Source organism: Salvia hispanica, chromosome 1, assembly GCF_023119035.1.
Source record: "Salvia hispanica cultivar TCC Black 2014 chromosome 1, UniMelb_Shisp_WGS_1.0, whole genome shotgun sequence".
In the NCBI taxonomy this organism is placed as follows: Eukaryota; Viridiplantae; Streptophyta; class Magnoliopsida; order Lamiales; family Lamiaceae; genus Salvia; species Salvia hispanica.
The window spans coordinates 46,778,143-46,800,649 of NC_062965.1; the positions used below are offsets into that span (position 1 = coordinate 46,778,143).

Genomic DNA, 22,507 nt, shown 5'->3' on the forward strand with positions numbered 1-22,507 from the left:
CGCGATCGCTGCCCGTCGTCTCGCACTTGATGTCGCGGTTTTCGATTTCCATCGGTAGTCGCCTAGGGTTTGCGGCCTTGGCCGGCGACGCGCACGAGCCCATGCTCGTCGGCGCGTCGCCCCATGCCCGATGACCCGCGGCTCCCACTCAATTCGACACCCTATCTCTGATCGCATGTAGCGCGATTCGTCCTGGCGCAAGCGCCGACGAATCGCATATCTCGTGCGTTCAAATAATTCAATTTCTATGATTCCAATGTTCTTGAGTTCATCATGCATAAACATAAAAAAATAAAAACACAAGAACATGCTTCGTAATCAAATAAGACATGCATACATGAATTTCGCGAAATTTAAATCCAAATAATTAGAGCCAAAGACTGGCTCTGATACCAATTGAAGGTGCTGGCAGCGGAAGCGCTCACATAAATCATTCACATAATAATCAGATCTATTTAGCAGATTATTTAGACAAAACCTATTCGCGTAATTATCACATGTATCATGCTCATAACTTGAATTAATCATGCTTTAAGAATATTGAAACCTAAAACATGCTTTTCTACGGAGCAGAAAAATACCTAATTAATTCTCCAAAGAATTGAAGATGGCTAGATTCTTCTCCACGTGATGCTTTGAGTACTAGACCACAAATCTTCTCTCTGGTTCCCGAACTGTATCCCAATATCAGTGTGGGCTGATCTTACTAGAATACTAGGACTTAAATAAAGAAGACAGAAGAAATCCTTTTGGGAATAGGAGTGGAATTCGAAAATTCCTACAGCTGGGGAGCTGAAATTTTCGAAAATTACAAATAATGAAATTGTGTTATTTCTGTCTCATTTATTCTCCTATTTATATTAAGTTCCTTTTGGGCCCAGACAGGGATCTATGGAAGGTTTTGGATATACTAATTAAATTGAACCCACAATTTAATATAAGTTATAATTGAAATATTACGAGCAGCCACTACAGTAAGTAATATTGAACTCTCCCCATCCAAATCCGAAATTACAAGTAATTCGGGTTTCCGTTTAACTTTCATTTCTCGTGCTTAAGATTAAAATGTCCATTAATTAATTAATGTCTGCTATTGACTTAATTAATTAACTTCTTATTAATTCCAAGAGTGGACTTAGCATGAAACGCTTATTTATTATTCATAGAGTAATCAAACTCCAACTAGCTAGGTTCCGAATAATAAAACCTTGTTTCGCGCTCCTCTTGAGGACATTATCAAACGAGACTCTCCTCGTGCACGATTCAATATAATAGCAATCCTAGCACCGCTAGATATTGATCACCACTACCCAATATATCAGGATAATTCTTAGTGGTGATCAAACTCTAGAAATCTCCATGCCCAGAATTTTCTTCGCAACACCCAAATCCTTCATATCAAACTCAACACTAAGCTGAGCTTTCAACTTCTGTACTTCAGACTTCGACTTCGCAGCTATGAGCATATCATCCACATATAGAACAAGATAGACCATAGAACCATCGTCAGCTTTGTTGTGATAGACAACATGTTAGGTTTGGTATACTGAAAAGCATGTTTCGAGCAAGTTTCGCGCGAATAGAATCTTGCTTGTATACGTAAAACTCTATAATCCACTTTTAACCCGATTCAGTATTATTCGAGCAGTCTCGCACGAATAGAATCACTATTATTATTACATTGTGTTTGCTTGTGCATTTATAAGATGTTTTACAAACATTTAAATGCATAAGAAGTAAACAAAGTCTAAGTCTTTTGCTTAGTAGACCGGTTGTGGGCGTCGTCCACTTTAAGGTAACACGGTCAGATCTATGCAATGCTTTGCAAAAGAAAAAGAAGAATTTCACAACCTAGATAGGCTTTGGCTACCTATCGTGAAAGGTTGCAATGTCAGTCCGCATATTTCTAAGCCTTACTGAAATAAGATGACATTAGTGTGGTATAGCACTGAACGAATCTAACAGCAAGACGTGTCTTTATGCTATCTACTGAAAGACTAGGTCTTGATAAAATACTATTTCTTAATCTACACATGTTAGCATTGAGCATACGGTATTGATTATGTACTACTTTGACTTATCAAATGGTGCGGGTTTTTCGCAACCCAATAATCCTGGTATATTGGGTAGTGGTGATTAATATCTAGCGGTGCTAGGATTGCTATTATGTTGAAACGTGCGCGAGGTGAGTCTCGTTTGATAATGTCCTCAAGAGGAGCTCGAACAAGGTTTTATTATTCGGAAAACTGGTCAGTTGGAGTTTTATTACTCTATGAATAATAAATAAATGTTTCTTGCTAAGTCCACTCTTGGAATTAATAAGATATTAATTAATTAAGTCCATAGCAGACATTAATTAATTAATGGAAATTTATATCTTAAGCGCGGGAAATAAATAATAAAAGTGGAAACCCGGATTACTTGTAATTTCGGATTTGGATGGGGAGAGTTCAATATTACTTCTGTAGTGGCTGCTCGTAATATTCCAATATAAGCTTGTATTAAATTGTGGGTTCAATTTAATTAGTAAAAAGCTAATTGGGCGAGCCCATATCCAAAACCTTCCATAGATCTCTGTCTGGGCCCAAAAGGAACTTAATATAAATAGGAGAATAAAGGAGACAGAATAATCACAATTTTTATTCTCAAAATTTTCGAAAATTTTGAACTCTCCAGCTGTGGAGGATTTCGAATTCTTCACCTTTTCCCAAAAGGATATCTTTTGTCTTCTTTATTTTAAGTCCTAGTATTTTGATAAGATCAGCCCACCCTGATATCGAGATACAGTTCGGGAACCAGAGAGAAGATCCGTGGTCTAGTATTGAAGATCATCGTGGAGAAGGCGCGAGCAATCGACGATTCTTTGGAGAATCAAATCGGTAACTCTAAACCGTAGAATTCATGTTTAGGATTTATATTTTCTAAGCATGAATTATTTGCGTTCTAGCATGCAATTATCTGTTTAACATGTGAATTGATTAATCGCATAATCGGTCAAATAGATTCGTATCTGATTTATTTGTTTTGTACAAGTCTTCCGCTGTGCAAGGGGCTCCAAACCCCAACACAACAATCATACGGACTCCTGTTGAATCCCAGCTTGATCATGTAACTGTCAAACCTCTTATACCACTGCCTCGGAGACTGCTTTAGTCCATACAAGGACTTCTTCAACTTGCACACATAATCCTCCTTGCCCGGAACCACAAATCCCTCTGGCTGAGTCATGTAGATATCCTCCTCAAGCAATCCGTGTAGGAAAGCCGTCTTCACATCTAGTTGCTCAAGCTCCAAATCATAATGTGCAACTATCGCAAGTAACACTCTGATGGAAGTATGTCTGACCACTGGTGAGAATATCTCATTATAGTCAACCCCCTCCTTTTGCGTGAACCCTCTTGCAACTAGACGAGCCTTGTATCTAATGCCCTCATCTGGTGTAGTGCCTTCCTTCTTCTTGAAAATCCATTTGCAAGTAACAATCTTTCTCCCCTTAGGCCGTGGAACCAATTCCCAAGTCAGGTTCTTCAAAAGTGATTCTATCTCTTCTTGCATTGCAGCGAGCCACTTGGCACGCTCACTGCCTGAAATAGCTTCCTTGTAGGTAGGTGGTTCATCTGCCGAAGGCTCATCTTCGACCTCATTGGCAACCTGCAATGCATATGCCATCATATCCTCAAAACCATACCTCAACGGAGGCTTCACATTTGTCCTCCTAGCTCTGTCAATAGCAATGCTTCTCTGACGAGCTTGTGGATGAACATCCGAACTAGAAGTATCGGCGACTTCAGCAGTAGTGTGTTGATCTTCTCCACCTTGGAGTTGTGATTCACTCACATCGTGAGTGACTTGCAGCTCCACCTGTTCATCAACACCATCCAAATCCTCTGTAGCAATAGACTTCACAGTAGAGTTAAGCATAGAATTTTCATCAAATACCACATTCCGACTGAGAATAATTCTACCCTCTGAAGATGACCAAATTCTGTACCCCTTAACTCCATCTCCATAACCAACAAATACTCCCTTCTTAGCTCTTGGCTCCAATTTACCTTCACTCACATGATAGTAAACAGTACTCCCAAAAACTCTCAACATAGAGTAATCTGCAGGTGAATCAGACCATACCTCGTACGGTGTCTTGCAGTCAATGCCAGTGTGAGGTCCACGGTTGATCAGATAACAAGCCGTGTTTACTGCCTCTGCCCAAAACTTCCTAGTCAAACCGGCTTGGAAGAGCATGCATCTTGCTCTCTCCAACAACGTCTGATTCATGCGTTCTGCCACACCATTCTGTTGTGGTGTATGTCTAACGGTGTGATGGCGAACGATCCCTTCACTCCTACAAAACTCATCGAACTCAGACGAACAAAATTCCAGACCGTTATCTGTTCTCAATCGCTTGATCTTCTTCCCAGTCTGGTTTTCAATTAGAGTCTTCCACTCTTTGAACTTCTTGAATGCCTCACCTTTATGCTTCATCATAAACACCCAAGTCATTCTCGAGTAGTCATCAATCATCGACACAAAATACTTGTGTCCTCCAATAGACTCAACACGTGAGGGACCCCAACAATCCATATGAATGTAGTCAAGTGTCCCCTTCGTTCGATGAACACCTTTCTTTGGAAACTTGCTGCGATGAAGCTTCCCCAACACACAGTGTTCGCAGAAATCAAGTTTCTGCACCTTATGGCCCAAAAGAAAATCACGATTCGACATGATTCTCATGCCACGTTCTCCCATATGACCGAGCCTCATATGCCACAGCTTGGTCATATCCTTGGTTGCAACCTCGGATGATGCAATATCAGCAGAATTTGCTACGATGGAACCTCTCAGAACATACAAGGTACCCCGTTTCAAAGCTGTCAGAACCACCTTCGAACCTTTCAAAATACGCATTACTCCACCTTCACCTTTGAAACTGAACCCCTTACTATCAAATGTACTCAGGGATATCAGATTCTTCGTCATCTGTGGAACATGCCTAACATCGTTCAAGGTGCAGAAGACCCCATCATGAGTCCTAATCCTGATTGAGCCGATGCCAACCACCTTGCAGACAGCACTGTTGGCCATGGTAACATTGCCTCCATCTATCTGCTCATAAGTGTTGAAATACTCCCTGTGAGGACAGAGATGATATGACGCTCCAGAATCCAAAATCCACACATCATTACAGTGTGGCTGTTCATCCGCAACCAAGGCCAATTCTTCTTCCGAATTTGTGTCATCAGCTTCTGCCACAGTCGCAGAACCGTTAGCATCTTCCTTCTTGCCCAATTTCTTCTTTATCCTTGGACAATCAGCCTTCCAATGCCCTGGTTCTTTACAATATCTGCAGATGTCATCTGGCTTAGGGCCTTTAGGACCTTTTGAACCTTTTGAGTTCTGCTTCTTTTGTCCGAATTTCTTCTGTCCTTTACCCGTAACAGATAATCCCGATGGCAGATCTTCTGTGGCTGAACTCGTTGCCTGTTGACGATCCTCTCTGATGTGGAGAGCAGATCGAACATCCTCCAACGAAAGAGTTTCCTTGCCAGTCATAAAAGACTCAACAAAATTTTCGTAAGATTCAGGCAGAGACACAAGCAAAATTAAAGCAGCATCCTCGTCTTCTACTTTAACTTCAACATTACGCAAATCTAGCAAAATTTTATTCAAATTTTCCAGATGATCCCGAAGGGGCGTACCTTCCTGCATGCGTAACCGAAACAAACGTTGCTTCAAGAGCAACTTGTTGGTTAGAGACTTCGTCATGTATAGACTCTCCAACTTCGCCCAAAGAGCAGCAGCCGTCTCCTGATCCGCAACTTCGATGATAACATCGTCAGACAGGCTCAATATGATGGTCGAGTGGGCCTTTTCGTCTAGGGTTAGGGCTGGCAAATCGTGCGGATTGGGTCGTTATCGGGTCAACCCGATAACGACCCAACCCAATAAGGCCAAACCCGAACCCAACCTGTTAAGGAAACCCCAAACCCGAACACGAACCCAACCCGTCACCTTCAAACCCGGACACGACCTGGACACGACCCGAACACGATAACGACACGAACCACTTTGGGTTGACCCGACACGATAAGAACACGATATCAACCTGGACACGATAAGAACACGATATCGACCTGAACACGATACCAACACGAACCACTTTGGGTTGACCCGACACGATAACAACACGACAACAACCTAAGCACGATAACAACACGATTACATATTGCTTCAAAAAATGATCAAGACTTTAAAAAGCCATATAGCATGAAGATGTTCCATTTTAAACAACAAAACTCCAACAAAATCCAAAAAAACCCAACAAAATACATAACTTTTGTTCCAAAACCCAACAAAAAAATTTGAAACAAGATAAAAGAACTAAAGAAGTAAAAAGAACAAAACAAAAAAGAGTGAAAATACTAAAAATTAAATTAAATTTATTGAATCAAAATAAAAAGAATATAATAGTAAAATAAATTATATTATAAAATTATTTGTTGATTAGTTTTGCTAGTACATAATATCTGAATTAACGTTTTGTATCTATAAGTATAAACTTATTTTTCATAAATTTATTCAAATTATCCTTTTATTCTAAACACTAATTGATTTAGTTTTATTTTTCACTTGGATCTCTCACGTACATTGTATTATTTCATTTCTTTCGACTACTTTAATTTTTGTAATTTGAAATATAATTTGAAGCTTGTAATTTCAAATATTTTCTATATATTATAACACATGAAGAAATATGCAAAGTAAGGTCATTACATGGTCATTTAATATTATTATCCAAAATTACATGAATGAAGACATAATTATATATTTTGAATATATTAACTAATATACTTGAAGTGTCACACGCCTAGACGTTGATAGCAACAACCTTCTATCGTCGAACTAGCTCTTATGTATCATTTGATGCACTATAATATATAACAGATTATTAATCATAAATTAATTTTATAATATGGGTCTAAAATTTGTTGTGGTTTATCATAATATTTAAATATATCAATTTATATAGCAGTCATATAATTAAAGGATATGTTACAACTTACATGTTGGGTTCCACATGTTATCATCATACCATCTCTATTATGATATTATTACGCACTATGAAAATAATTATAAAAGTAATATTAAAATAATACAGTAAATGAAATATTGAAAATATTGTGATTTATCATATAGTAATACTAATAATTTTTCATGATCTTATCAATTTTTGGAGCAAGTGCTATACATTTGAATGTTGTATTACTATTATATGTGTTGAGTCCAACAATGTCTCATCATTGAATGACCCATATTATAATGTTAATAATTTTAGATAGAATAATCAACCAATATGTATAATATTATTTTCAAAATTAAAAGTTAGAAATTAATGATAAAATATCAATGGTTTCAAAAATAATATGAGAGAATTTCCTAACAAAAGAGTGTTTTCCTAATTTATACTTTGTAAAAAAAAGCAATTTATTTATCTTTTATGTAATTAATGATGCTATCTAATCAAAATAAATTAATATTATCCTTTTTAAAATTTGAAGGGCATTTTGTGTATACAATTTTTGCAAATTTATCTTTACTCAAAATAAAAATAATAATATTAATTTTTAACGGGTTACCCGACCCGACCCGCATCCAACCCGCATCCGACCCGATTTTTTCGTGTTCTTAGTGGGTCGACCCAATAATGACCCGCATCCAATAAGACTTGATCCAAACACAATAATTTCGTGCGGATTCGTGTCGGATTATCGTGTCGTGTCAAAAATTGTCAGCCCTATCTAGGGTTGTCCACTCCTTATCATCCTCCGTAGCCTTCTATGTTTTGAGCGGCTCCCACAAACCCTGCTGCTTCAGCAGAGATCGCATCTTGATCCGCCATAAACTAAAACTATTTCTCCCGGTGAATTTGTCAACCTTCACGTTCAGAGCAGACATCTCGATTTACCAGACAAAACCCTCGCAGCGGAATTCAAAACCCTAGTTCGAAAACCAAGGCTCTAGATACCAGTTTGTTGTGACAAATAGGGCAGTTGTGAATCGAGAAACAAAAGAACGTAAATAGACACAGAATTTACGTGGTTCACCAACATTGTGATGGCTACGTCCACGGGCAAAAACAGAGAACAAATTGTATTATGACTGCAGTTTTCAGATACAGATTATGTGCTCTACTCCCATATATATAGGCACACATTAGACAGACAAGGCCTAGGAAACATAATCCTATCCCTATTAGGAAACCTAATTCTATACAAATTCAAGGCATACTAACACCTTCTATCCTTGGAATATTATCAAGTCTAATTCATTCAATCTGATAACAAACGATCAAGATCAAATTCCATGTGATGTCAACTAGCCGGGGAAAATTGCACCGTGCATACAAAAAGTTTACTCAATATTTCAATTTAGTACAAAAAGTTTAAAGTTAACATAAATCATATAAAATGTTTGACAAAGTTTCAATATAATACATTCTGTTACATTCTCATTAACACCGTTAAATTTTCTCAAAACTATAATCCTAATGCATTCTATAAGCTCACCGCTCTCCTCCTCCACTGCAATTTCCATAAAAACACGGGGTATTATTCAAGGAAAAGTTAGCGCAGAACAATATTTTGTGGCAATTTCTCTATACTCAGCCTCTCTATCCACCTCATCTCCACCGCCGATTCCCCAGCTGCACACCCCTTCAAGAATCAAATTTCATCCAAAATGCATCAAGAGCCCCCACCATCAAGAATCACCACTTCCTGTATTCCTCCTCCCCGCAATCCCTCACGACCCAGACGAAATCAAGTCCCGCAGCGTCGAGACCAAATGCAATCTTCTCCAGCTGAGCCGTACTGAACTTGGCCGTGCTCCCAAAACACACATACACCACAGAACTTCGTCATTCTTTCTTCCCCTCTCTCCCCATCAACACTGTAATGAAGAGCAAAAGAGAGCCTATGTTCCAAGCCCTCCTCCCTCCTGTAATGATCAGCCTAGTCGGGCTCGAGCTCGCAGAAGCTTTCACCACGACGTCGTAGCTTCTCACATCCGCCTCCATCATTTCCTGCATCCTCTTGAAGAAATGGTCGGCATCCTCGTTTCTACCAAAATTTCTCTTCCACATGTGAAAAGAAAATGCCTTGCCTTTTTGAATTTTTTTAATAACATTTGTTGTCATATGAATGAACAAGCATGTGTGATATAAAATGAAGTACTACTATAAAGTAAGATGATAGATTTGAGAATAAAATTAGAAAAAAGTTAACGGTGTTAATGAGAATGTAACAGAATGTATTATATTGAAATTTTGTCAAACATTTTGTATGATTTATGTTAACTTTAAATTTTTTGTACTAAATTGAAACATTGAGCAAACTTTTTATATGTATGGTGCAATTTCCCCCAACTAGTTGTGGTAACAATGTCAATCTGTGTGTACTGATGTCAACATGGTGTGTACATAATTTCAATCAGGTGTATTAATAGAAACTAAATTTTGTTAATTACTCCCTCCGTCTCACAAATTTTGTCACATTTTGACTAGACATGAGTTTTAAAAAATGTAATGAAAAGTGAGTTGAAAAAGTTAGTGGAGAGTGATATCTACTTTTAAATATTAGTTTTATAATAAAATGTGAGTGAGAATGAGTTAGTGAAATATGGGGTCTACTACAAAAAATGATAAAAAAGTGAAATGTGAAAAATTTTGTGCGATGGACGAAAATGGAAAAATCTGACAAAATATAAAGGACGGAGGGAGTATAACTAACTTTAAAAAATATCTCAAAACTTTGAACCAATATACCTATCTTGATTTAAACTATTTTATCACCGAAAAAAAAAATTAAAGATAACTTTATACTCCCTTCGTCCGCGAATAGGAGTTCCATTTTTCCATTTCAGTCCGTCCGCAAATAGGAGTCCCGGTTCACTTTTACCATAAATGGTAATAGGGTCCACCTTCCACTAACTCATTCCACTCACATTTCATTTAAAACTAATACATACAAGTGAGACCCCTATTCTACTAACTTTTTCCACCCAGTTTTCTTAACATTTCTTAAAACTCGTGTCACCCATGAATAGGGCTCCTATTGGCGGACGGAGGGGGTAATAGTTATAATGAGGTCCTAATCATAAATTTTAATAATTTTATTTGAATTTTCAATATAAGATTAATGTGAACACATACTGTGCATATATTGTCCATCTAATGCATGAACAATATTAATTATATTTAATTATATTGACATATTTCAAGTCATTCAGCTCACAGTTTTACTATACCTTTTTGACATAACGAGAATCACGAGATATGGACAAAATAAAGCTTTTGTTTTTTGGATTTCCTATATTGGAAGACAAATGTGATTCATCACAATCTCAGCGTCATGCAAATAGGAAAGAATGTATTCAACAATATTTTGAATACCATTATTTATATATGATCTCATCAACATAGATACTACTAACATGCAATTACTAGTAGAAAATTTCAAGGAAAGAATGATGAGGGAATTTTTATACTGAGTAAAACAGCATTATGATACACACAATTCTTTCATAAATAAATAGCATCCGTTGTTGAATTGGATTCCCAGTAGTGCCGAATCCTATATACAGAGCATACATAGAGTTGTATAGCGTAAACGCAAAAACACATTTAAAATTATATGAAAAGAGTGGATCGGAAATGAAGAACGGTGAGGGTTCAACGTCGAAACAAAGAGTCGTCTACGAATACGATTTCTTCGACGAAAACCGCAGCGGCCCCGTTCGCACTCACCTCGTCCCAATGGGAAGAGAACCAACTCCAGCGGATCTTGAACCAGTTGAGCTTCCACCCGACTTAAATGAAGCGGACATTTTGTTCGGAAAGACGTTGGAGGCCACGGACGTGTCGTCGAACACGCTTTCCGTGGGAAGGAGCGAGGTAGTGATGTGGGCGCTTACACAAGAAGAGAGAAGGAATGTAGAGAGAGGAGAGTTTCTTGAGGTGGAAACTAAAGATCGAAGTGGCAACGGTTACATGATGCAGTTGAAGCTGAGCCGTATCTTCATCGGCGTGGCTGAGATTAGTGGAGAATGGTCCAAGCTTGTTAGAGTCAACAAATTGAAGAAAGGGGATTGGGTTTACGGCTGGGGATATCGCAAAGATGGACGTCTCTGCATCGCCTTTAAATACGCCCGTAGGTACACCTAGGGTTTTCTTTTGTAATCAAGATTTTGTTTCTCCTTATGTTAATTGATTCTTCTCTCTCTGATTTTCTCTTTGAACAATCATATGAATTGGTTGAATTCATAACATGCATTATGTCTTTGAGTGGTGTTAATTCAAACTGATTACTGCAAATCTACAATTCAAGAATCAGTTTATTGTTAAGTTAGAGGCACTTTATTCACACAAAAGTTTGTGGCGAAGTAATTAAGTTCTTCATGTATCGTTTATTTTGATTTGGTGTGAATGCTAAGATACAAAATATGTTTGGTCGAAGACATTTGATTGTAGATTGGCTAGTACTTAATATTAATAACTTATAATTACTAATTTCATTTGTCCTATTGAAATGGCTACAAATAGATGATCGTGAACCCAGAACATGACGATCCACTTATTAATTGGGGAAAATAGCATGATATACAAAATAATAGAATTAATTTTCAAAGCAGGTCAAACCATCTATTATCGGTGAAGCAAGTTTGTTAGCAGAAGTTAGAGCATCTCCGGTGGCGCCATTCTCACTAGGACTTCCACTATGACTTCCCACAAAAACTTTCTGCCACGTTATCACTAGGACTTCCTATTCTACTGCCACATCACTAGGACTTCCCCTGCACTAGGACTTCCCACTAGGACTTCCACTAGAACTTCCCGCAATAAAATTAAATTCACAATTATTCAATTTACGGAATTAAAATTTCGACACGAATACGAACGGGGAAATGCGAAGATTTCATTAAAAAAAAACATACATTATTCGAAAAAAAAATTACATAGTCAATAAAAAAAAAGCAATCACATCAACGTCCACCCCTCCGCATCCAAACCTCTTCGATGATATCCTCCTGAAGTCGAATATGGGCATCTCTTTGCCGCATGTCGGCAAATGTGCGCAACCGCTCAACCTCTCCATGAGGTACCCCCATGTTCACATTCGCGCTGGCCACGCCGTGGCTTGGACCAGCAATCTTCGTTGGTACACTGAGTCAATTCGTCACCTTCACTTTCAACAATCATGTTGCGCAAAATGATACATGCGTACATGATATTGCCGATGTTGAGAATATACCACATCCGTGAAGGACCCTTTACCATTGCCCATCGACTCTGGAGCACACCAAATGCCCGCTCAACATCCTTGCGCGCTGCCTCCTGGCGGCTCGCAAAGTAGGACTTCTTTGGTCCGATCGCATGCTTGATCGTCTTGGGTATATCCCATCCGCCAAATAGTATCCCATATTGTGCTGGTTGTCGTTGGCGACGAAACTGATGGCGGGACCAACGCCATTGCACTGATCGTTGAACAGGGGCGACGACTGGAGGACGTTGAGGTCATTGTTCAACCCGGCGACTCCAAAATAAGCATGCCATATCCACAGCCGGTAGTCAGCTACAGCTTCAAGGCTCATCGTGGGATGCTTGGCTTTGAAGCCGGAAGTGTGGATCCCTTTCCAGGCGGCGGGGCAGTTCTTCCACTCCCAATGCATACAATCTATGCTGCCCAACATCCCAGGGAACCCGTGCACCGACCCGTGCATATTTATCAGCAGCTGGCAGTCTGCGGGGCTCGGACTCCGAAGATAGCGATCCCCGAATATCGCTCTAACGCCCGCGCGAAAATTCTGCAGACACTCGACGGCTGACGACTCGCCAATGTGGAGGTACTCGTCGAACATGTCGGCCGGGCCTCCGTACGCCAGTTGCCTGATTGCGGCAGTGCACTTCTGTAAGGGCGTGTGTCCGGGCTTGCCAGTCACATCCTCCCTGATCCTGAAATACTCATATCTTCTCTCTAAAGCACCCCACGATATGCATAAACAACGGACGATGCATCCTAAAACGTCGCCGGAATAAGGCATGCCCAAAACACGGTTGCGGAGCGAAGTAGTCCGGATACAACCGAAGATGTGCAACAATGTGCTCCCGGGGTACATGACGTCGGCGATGGATCGGCCGAGGTACCGCCGCCTGCTGCCGCCGCTGCTGCCTCTACCGTAGCAATCGATCAATCGCCCCTTCCACAACGAGATCCAATTCATTATCACTATCACTATCACTATCACTAGCGCCCCCGCCACTACCACCCGCACGACTACTAGCCGTTCTAGATATACTTGAAAATAGAGTTTAGAGAGAGAAACCTGTCACCACAAGTGGTCAGAATGAAATGAAGTTCAACGAGCCGTATTTATAGAGTTTTAAAAAAAAATCAAATTTAATCGGACGTCCGACCCACGCCACAGTGGCGGACGTCCGGTCAGACGTCGGGCGGATGTCCGAGCCCATCCGACGGGCAAATGGGACGGATGTGTCCTACCATTTTGTTTACAGCGGCGGACGTCCGGTCGGACTTCCGCGACGTCCGTGATGCACTTTTTATTAGCACTAAATAAACCTGCAAGTATACAGAGTATATATAGTATAGCTAAAGGTTAGTACCGGATATCGAACACGGAGAAGACGAACACAAAGTGTCTATCCTCCACTGAGACTCAATTACTATTTGGAAAAACATTTTGGTTTTGAAAACTTTTGAAAAACGGAAAACAATAGAAAGCATAGATCAACTAAGAGCAGATAAATCAAGAGAAAGACTATAGAGATAAGGGAATCCCAGGGATGTGTGTTCACAGTTATGGTTATACAAAATTCCAACTACAATACCCTAGCACAGTTATTACTTTGATAGAACGAGTCACCTAGGTTATGCTCATGCGAAACAAACGTTGATTACAAGATTAGGGTTGTCAATCCTAACACGTAACTCCAAAAAGCTCCTAAGACCCTTGAAAAGTCCTCACACTCAATTAACAGTGCCATTTTAAAGGAAGCTAACTGTAGTGTCTACTAAGTGGATCTAACTCGCTAGAACTCTGTCACAGTTATGAAGCAAGTTATATTAAATCATACACGATTGTGTCACTCAATCATGCAGCATCAAAACTACTTAGGGAAGAAACAAAGTAAAAACAAAACGGATATTAAATAGAAAACGGAACTTGTATAACCAAAGTCGTTACTAACACATCCCTAGAATCCTATGAGTTTAGTTACACATGATTGAATAAGCTAAAAACATAGATTGAAGGGAAGTCAATTTGAACATAAAACTAAAGCAAATAAAACCCGTGGGTTGAATCCTTGTCGTTCTTGATGTTCTTGAAATCCTTCTCCAACTCCTTGCACCAATGAAGTACTCTAGGTCTTGATCTCTATGAATTATTTTGCAAGTAGAAGTTCTCTCTTTTTGATGAAGCTTGAGGCCTTATTTATAGGAAAAAGCCATGCCTTGTTGCAGAAGGAAAAAATCTCCAAAATATGGTAAAACTGGGTGCAAATCCAGGGCTTCTCGGATTCGCCGCCTTTATCTGGCGGGCCGCCGCACCTTGGCCGGTGGTCGCCGCGTTGGATACCAGAGAGTCTGTTCCCTCGGCGGCGGACCGCCGCACATCTTCCGGCGGTCTACGGGCGAGACTTCTCTTCCAAGCACATTTTTCCGAGGCGGACCGCTGCATTGATCTGCCCGCCGGGCGCCGGCGGTCGCCGCACACATCCGCGGCCGTCGCCGGTCGCCGTCTGACTCCAGATTCCCATACTTGGCGTTTTGGCTCCCTTTTTCGGCTCAATTATGCACATTTCTCACAAAACACGTCAAAATACTAAAATAGACAAAATATGCAAATAATGGACGTGTAGAGTGACTTTGACATAAAAAACGGACCAAATAATGGCCTTAAAACAGTGCAAAATCCGAGCGTATCAACTCCCCCAAACTTACATTTTTGTTTGTCCTCAAACAAAACAATAAAGACACAAGAATAGACGCACGGAATGCACAAGGACTAGACGTCATTATTGTCTCAAAAGATGAAAGAATAGATTAAACATGTATTAACGCAATCAAATCAAGCAAGGCTTATTAGTGCACTTTCATTACTAACTCGTAGAACACCTTGAATTCAAGCCCTCGCACGTGGCAAACTTCCAAAGATGGGAAGTGTTCTCTCACTCTCAAAGTGTATAAGGATAATGTGTACATAAGCACTCAAATCATACATCATGCAAAGTTTACCATAGGCTTGCTCAAAGTCTACTCCCTCCTCTACTAAATGTGATTAAGCTTCAAAAGTCCGAAAGGTCTTTATCTTTGGTTGTAATGTAGGCTCTTTGGTAGGTGAGGAATATTTGGCTAAAAAATGACTAAGAATAAAAATATCCCAAGTAGAGTAAAGATAACTCCACTTTTCTAATCCCAAGACACTTTTAACACTTTATTTATCTCCTTCAACTCACTTTCCAATCCTTTGATTTTCTTCTTCTTTTCACAACTCTTCACACTTTTTTCTTTTCTTTTTTTCTTTTTCCTTCTTATACATCCTTTCTCTTTTTTTTCTAAGATCAAGCACATATTTGGAATTTTTCTCAATTTCACAACTTGTACTTTCTTTGTATTAAGCACACTACTTTTATATTTCCCCCTTATCTCTCCATTTCCTTTACAAAATAAGATAGTAATGACTAACTAACCCAAGGAATTGTCCCCATTATTTTGGCTTCCAAAGAATAGGCTTAAAGGCTCAAACTTGTCTCCAAAGGGAAAAAATTTTGAATATAAAAATTTTTAGAGGGTCATGGTTTTTAGATAAAAGTAGGCTAAGAAAAGATGACCAATCATCCTCCTAAATCGACTTAAACACTATGTAAACTTAGGCAAGACTAGGAGCAAGTTCTAGAAACATATACATGCATGCAGATAAATCACACAAGAATAAATTTTTGGCTCAAATCCTCACAAGGTATAAGCATGAATCAAGGCGAACAAGCAATTCACTAATTATGCACCTTTTTACCAAACCATCAAATCAAAACGTTAAGCCACACTTAAACATAGATGGAATGTAATATCATTGGCAACTCGGTCTAAAGTGTGTCCCTAAGCATGCGTGTTTCTATGTTCTTCATGTTAAGTCCACGACATGGATTCATGAAAACATTTTTTTTAGAACACAAAATTTTGGTAGAGACGTGTAAAATAAGTTTGTAGAGTTGGTAGAGACGTGAGTAAACTACTTAAAAAAAACATACCTTGAAAAATTTTGCGTCGAGGCTTGACGAGGCGAAATTTCGAAAAAAATTCGAAAAATCGCGCTGGAAATTGCGCCCAGGTGGCGGCCCACCGCGGCATGTCCGGCGGTCGCTGCGCAGCAACAGATTGGTCCAGTGAGCAGGTGGCGGACCGCCGCAGCACATGCGGCGGTCGCCGCGTAGAGGTCAGAACCTGCGAAAATTTTCAACGCACAAAAATTAAACTAAAACCACAAATACTTAAAATTAAAGCAAAAAATTTCAAAAAAACATAAAAAGAAATTGTCTTAAAATATCCAAAAATATGGTACAAATGCTCATTTAAAGTCATTGAGCTTGACTTCTTCAATCTTGAGGAGGAGAAGGGAAACGGGCATTGAGGTCGTCGAATGCACCAATAAGATAGGTGATGTCGCCACTCATGCTTTGGCGCTCTTGTCGAGCCTCGGCGGCCATCCGATGGAGCTCTTCAATCTCACGACGGCGATGCACGTCTTCAAGCCTTTGTTGCTCCCAAAATTGTTGCTCCGTCGTGCGCCAATCGCCTTGAGTCGTCCATCCTTGGCGGTTGTAAGCGTTCACCCTTTGTTGCTCCGCCCAACAGGTGTCCCAAGTGTTGGACACGTTTTGAATGTAGGAGTAGATATCTCCTAGTTTGGCGGAGGTGTTTGCTTGAAACTCTTCATCGGGGTTCGGCCTCCCGCTGCGGCGGTTTGCTCTAGTCCGCCGGCGATGTTCCCAGACTTCCCCTCTTCTTCCTCTTCTTGGCGGCGTTGGGGCGGCGGTGGCGGCAGCACTTGACTCTCTTGGGCGTGCGAGTGCTCCCCTTCTTCGGTGTAGTGATCGATGGCATCGAAGGCGGAGTCCTCATCGGCCTCAAAGATGGGGATGCGAGTTGGGATGTTCCTCTTCCTAAATTCCCCATTGACGGGGTTAGCCTCAAACGCTCTCCGGTGCGCCGGGGTGTTGAGCTTCCAATTGGCTTGGTTCGCCCAAACGTCGACCTTAGTCAACTGCGGGATGGGAACGGGGAAGTGATCCCCCGCCACTTGTAGAAAAAATCCTTGCCCCCAATAATCGGTCTTCAAGAGCCCCACTGAAAATAGCACATCATAAGTGATGAAGCTCTCCACGCCGTCTTCCGTCAAATCCACGAAAGACACCTCCAAATGCTCGGCGATTGCCGTGATCAAACCACCACAACATATGACGCCGCCATCCTTCTTCGTGATCCGATCCACATAGATAGTAAAAAGGGTTCCATAGTCGAATCCCTTCTTGTTGAGGAGGCACCAAATTACATTCAACTCCGTTTGGGAGACACTTCCCTCGTCGACCCTAGCAAACATAAGTTGGGTCATGGCTCGGTGGAGGTACCGCAAAACCGGGTTGCGGATTGAGGAAGACTTGGCGTAGCCCGCGGCATGCTCATGCTCATTCGTCATCGCACCCCAAACCTCATCAAAGTCGTAATCATTATCGGTCTCGGGGTCGGGGTTGAAGCAATGGAAGATCCCGCAAAGTTCCTCCATGGTGAGCGAGTGCCATCGGTTGCCTAGGCGGAAATCGATGCTAAGCGGGATGTTTTGCCGGCGATCCTTTGTGACCTTCAATGAGCTTAGAAACTCGAGAGTATACTTCCTAAACGATGGCCACTTCCTCTCAAACATGTACCGGAGGCCGTTCCCGTCACCTATATCACATAATGCCCAAAAGTCCTCCGCGATCCCCAAAGTTTGAAGAGGGAAATCGTGGGGGTACCGCGAAGGCGCCGTCTCTAGCGCCGACAACTTTTTCCACATAGCCTTTTGCTCATCCGAAGCAAGGCTAACACATAGTTCTTCTCATTCTCGGGCTTCCCCTTTGATCCCATATTCCTACAAACGAAAAGTACAATAATTAGAACATATACCGCTAATGGGAAAATCAAAGGCCCCCCCAAACTTGCATTCTTAGAAACAATATCGACGGATCAACATGTAGAAGCAAGCTTAGGTGTAGAAAATTTCCTAGATGGTAACAAGGAAACATGTAAAACATAAACTTTCCAACTAGGAAACATAGATCCATCCCCCAACGTGAATTCATCCCCCATGCAGAGACGTATCAACAATAATTCAATATATACCAACAATCTCAATGGGATACTAAAGTATTGCAATTCATGGAAGTAATAATAGCCTCTCAATGCTATGAACATGATTGCAACATAAAAATAAGTAGAAACAAGAAGGAATCACTATTCACAAAGCTTCACAACTATCACCAAAACACAATATCACCATGAAAATCCACAAATAAGCATACACAATCATCCGCCATCATAAAATAATAGTTTCCACCGAACAATTCATCCAAAACATGCTTAAATCCATGGAAGAAGTAGAACAAAACTCAGAAATTTAGTTAGGATGCATACCTTGTGTTGATTGAGAATTGAATGAAGAACTCTAAACTTGAAGAGAATTGAGAGAATTGTGGTGTGGGTGTGTGAAATTGGTGATTTATAAAGGTGGGGGTTGTGTGCAAGGAAGGAATTTGAGAAAGAATGAGAAAAAGAATGGAAAACTTACCTTTTAAAAGGGCTATCTGGACTGCGCGGCGGGCCGCCGCGGCCCATCAGCGGTTCATCCGGCCCGCCCTAAGCCTGCCCTGAGCCCGTCCTATCCTGCACATGTGAAAATACGTGTGGCGACCGCCGTGTCAAATGCGGCGACCGCCACGCGTTGAAATAATTTTTTATTTATTTATTTTTTTAAAAAAAAAACGAAAGAGAAAACGAACAAAGATAAAAGAAAATAGCTAAAACAACGAAAAATTAGGTTGTCTCCCAACAAGCGCTTTTGTTTTTAGTCGTTAGCTCGACTTGAAGTGGCCCACTAATTGGGCGGATCAGCGACCCTAGTGTTGAAAATGGGCATAGGGAGCAACTTGGTCCCTAGCTTCTTCCACCACTTGTATTTCCCCTTATTTGTTTTGATAACATAAATCTCGGGGTCCTCCTTGGTTAACTTCTTCCTCTTTTGCTTCTTTTTCTACGGGATAGAGGTGGAGGGGTTAGTATCGTCCTTTCTAGGAGAACGTGTTACCTCGTTGACAATGTAGATGGTGGAGGTAGTAGGATCCTCCACTTCAAAGGGGTCTTGAGGTTTAGTAGATGTTGAGCTTTTCGTAGTACTTCAATGGCATGAGATTGATGGAAGATCCTAGATCGCATAGGGCCTTGTCAACCTTTCCCTCTCCAATTCGGCATCAGATAATGAATTGGCATGTATCTCTCTGCTTCACTGCCTTCTCCTTTTGGATGATCTCGCTACAATGATGTGGTAGCTTAAGGTCGGCTTTTGTCGGCTTTCTCTTTCTCATCACTGCCTCCCTTAGTAGCTTCGCATATTTAGGTATTTTCTGCAACGATTCAACTAAAGGAATGTTAGTATGAACTTTACAAAACATGTTCAAAAAATGTTTGAACTGCTCTTCGAGCTTAAACTTCCTCTTTGGCTGGAAAGGTAGCACAATCCAATTATGCCGCACAAGTCCTTGCTGAGCGGGTGCTTCTGCCTTCTCTGTGGCGGCCCACCGCGTAGGTTGCGGCGGTCCACCGACGGCTGGGCATACTCCATTCTGGGCTTCTGTGGCGGTCCGCCGCGTGGTGTGCGGCGGTTCGCCGGCGTCTAGGCAGTCCCCAGTTTTCTGCTTTGCCACCCACTTTTTGTTGACGTCATCCACTAGTGCGGCTGCCTTTGCCCTGTCCTCATCTAACTTCTTTTGGATTTGCTCCATCTGCGTGGTGATGTTGGTTAAGGCAGTCGAGATCGTGTTCATTCCCTGCTCGAGGTTGTTTATTCTGGCTTCAACCACTTCGATCTTGGTGTCATTAACATTTTTGTCTTGCGCGATTACCTCCAAGATCTTTGTGATCCCTTGTTCATACTTTTCCTCCTTTTTGAGTGTCTCAACTACTCCTCCCTTGCTAACATTAAATCCTGCGGGGGGTTGAAAGTAATTATTGTTAGAATAAGAGAGATTAGGGTGAGGTCGGTTTCCACTATAGTTATTGAAATTACCGCCCCCTTGGTTGGGGCGATAGTTGTTGTTGTAATTTCTATTGGTGGAATCGGGTCCTCCTTCCTTGATGAATCCATTTGGTCCACCTTAACTCGAAGCTCGGCCAATTCCTTTGCAAAGGAGCTTTCCTCGGCTTCTTCAACTGCAGCTATCCTTTTTAGGCTATGCCTTTCTTTCGACCACCCCCTGCTGTTGGTGGCGAATTCCTCTATCACTGCCATGGGTTCCTCACCTGACTTCCTTAAGAACCCTCCATTTGCACCTGAATCAAGCATAGCACAAATTTTCTTGTTAAACACATTATAGAGAATCCCTACCTGGTGGTCCACGGTGAAACCATGGTTTGGGCACTTTCGAAGAAGGGCTTTGAAACGAGCAAACGCCTTATAGAGGGGTTCGTCTTGGATGAATTGGAAGATCTCGCTTTTGGGCTACAAAATTTTGCCCGGCGGATAATACTTGTCGAGGAAGGCAGCTACAATGTCCTTCCATGTGGAGACCTTTTCTCTAGGCATACATTCAAACCACTCTTTAGCAGAATCAGTTAATGAAAAGGGTAAGAGTCTTACCCTTATGGCATCGTCGTCGACACCGTTCAGTTTGAGAGTGTTTGCGATCTCCACAAATTTGGAGAGATGGCGGTTAGCATCCTTTGTAGCCCTATCTGCAAAAGGAGTTTGCTCGACCCTTTGAATAAGGGGCATGCGTAACTCGAAATTATTAGCGTCAATACGAGGTCCTTCGGGAAAGGTAATCATATTCCCATGATTGAACATGTTCATCACGGGTTGTATCTCCTGATTCTTCTTTTCCAGAGCCTCTCGGGCCGCCCTTTCCGCATCTCTCTCATCCATCAGTAGCTTCACCATTTCCTGCAGTTTTTCGATGTCCGTTCGGTCATCCATTGTTCCTGATCCTTTTTCACTTCTTATTTTCCTACAAGTTATCTCAAGTTCTAAATCGAGCGGTTCTAGGCTGTACTTCCCAGAGCGCGTTCGCATACAAAACCTGCAAGAACCAAAAACAAAAACGAAATAAAAACTGAAAGAAATTAAAGTCCAAAGTAGCAAAATTATCCGTTTGAAGATATCACTCCAAAGTGAATTGTCTTCCCCGGCAACGGCGCCAAAAACTTGATGCACTTATTATTAGCACTAAATAAACCTGCAAGTATACAGAGTATATATATTATAGTTAAAGGTTAGTACCGGATATCGAACACGGGGAAGACGAACACAAAGTGTCTATCCTCTACTGAGACTCAATTACTATTTGGAAAAATATTTTGGTTTTGAAAACTTTTGAAAAATGGAAAACAATAGAAAGCATAGATCAACTAAGAGCAGATAAATCAAGAGAAAGACTATAGAGATAAGGGAATCTCAGGGATGTGTGTTCACAGTTATGGTTATACAAAATTCCAACTACAATACCCTAGCACAGTTATTACTTTGATAGAACGAGTCACCTAAGTTATATTAAATCATAAACGATTGTGTCACTCAATCATGCAGCATCAAAACTACTTAGGGAAGAAACAAAGTAAAAAAAAAACGGATATTAAATAGAAAACGGAACTTGTATAACCAAAGTCGTTACTAACACATCCCTAGAATCCTATGAGTTTAGTTACACATGATTGAATAAGCTAAAAACATAGATTGAAGGGAAGTCAATTTGAACATAAAACTAAAGCAAATAAAACCCGTGGATTGAATCCTTGTCGTTCTTGATGTTCTTGAAATCCTTCTCCAACTCCTTGCACCAATGAAGTACTCTAGGTCTTGATCTCTATGAATTATTTTGCAAGTAGAAGTTCTCTCTTTTTGATAAAGCTTGAGGCCTTATTTATAGGAAAAAGCCATGCCTTGTTGTAGAAGGAAAAAATCTCCAAAATATGGTAAAACTGGGTGCAAATCCAGGGCTTCTCGGATTCGCCGCCTTTTTCTAGCGGGCCGCCGCACCTTGGCCGGCGGTCGCCGCGTTGGATACCAGAGAGTCTGTTCCCTCGGCGGCGGACCGCCGCACATATTCCGGTGGTCTACGGGCGAGACTTCTCTTCCAAGCACATTTTTCCGAGACGGACCGCTGCATTGATCTGCCCGCCGGGCGCCGGCG

General features: G+C 41.0%; 1 protein-coding gene across 1 annotated transcript; it reads right to left on the minus strand.

Annotated features, from left to right (window-relative positions):
* Positions 1–12,324: 12,324 nt before the first annotated feature.
* Positions 12,325–13,275, minus strand: LOC125198730. The gene is made up of 2 exons (XM_048097022.1): positions 12,726–13,275; positions 12,325–12,626 (listed from the first exon to the last, which is right to left on the minus strand). Exons 1-2 carry the CDS (start codon positions 13,273–13,275, stop codon positions 12,325–12,327), a joined length of 852 nt encoding a protein of 283 aa, XP_047952979.1.
* Positions 13,276–22,507: the final 9,232 nt, after the last annotated feature.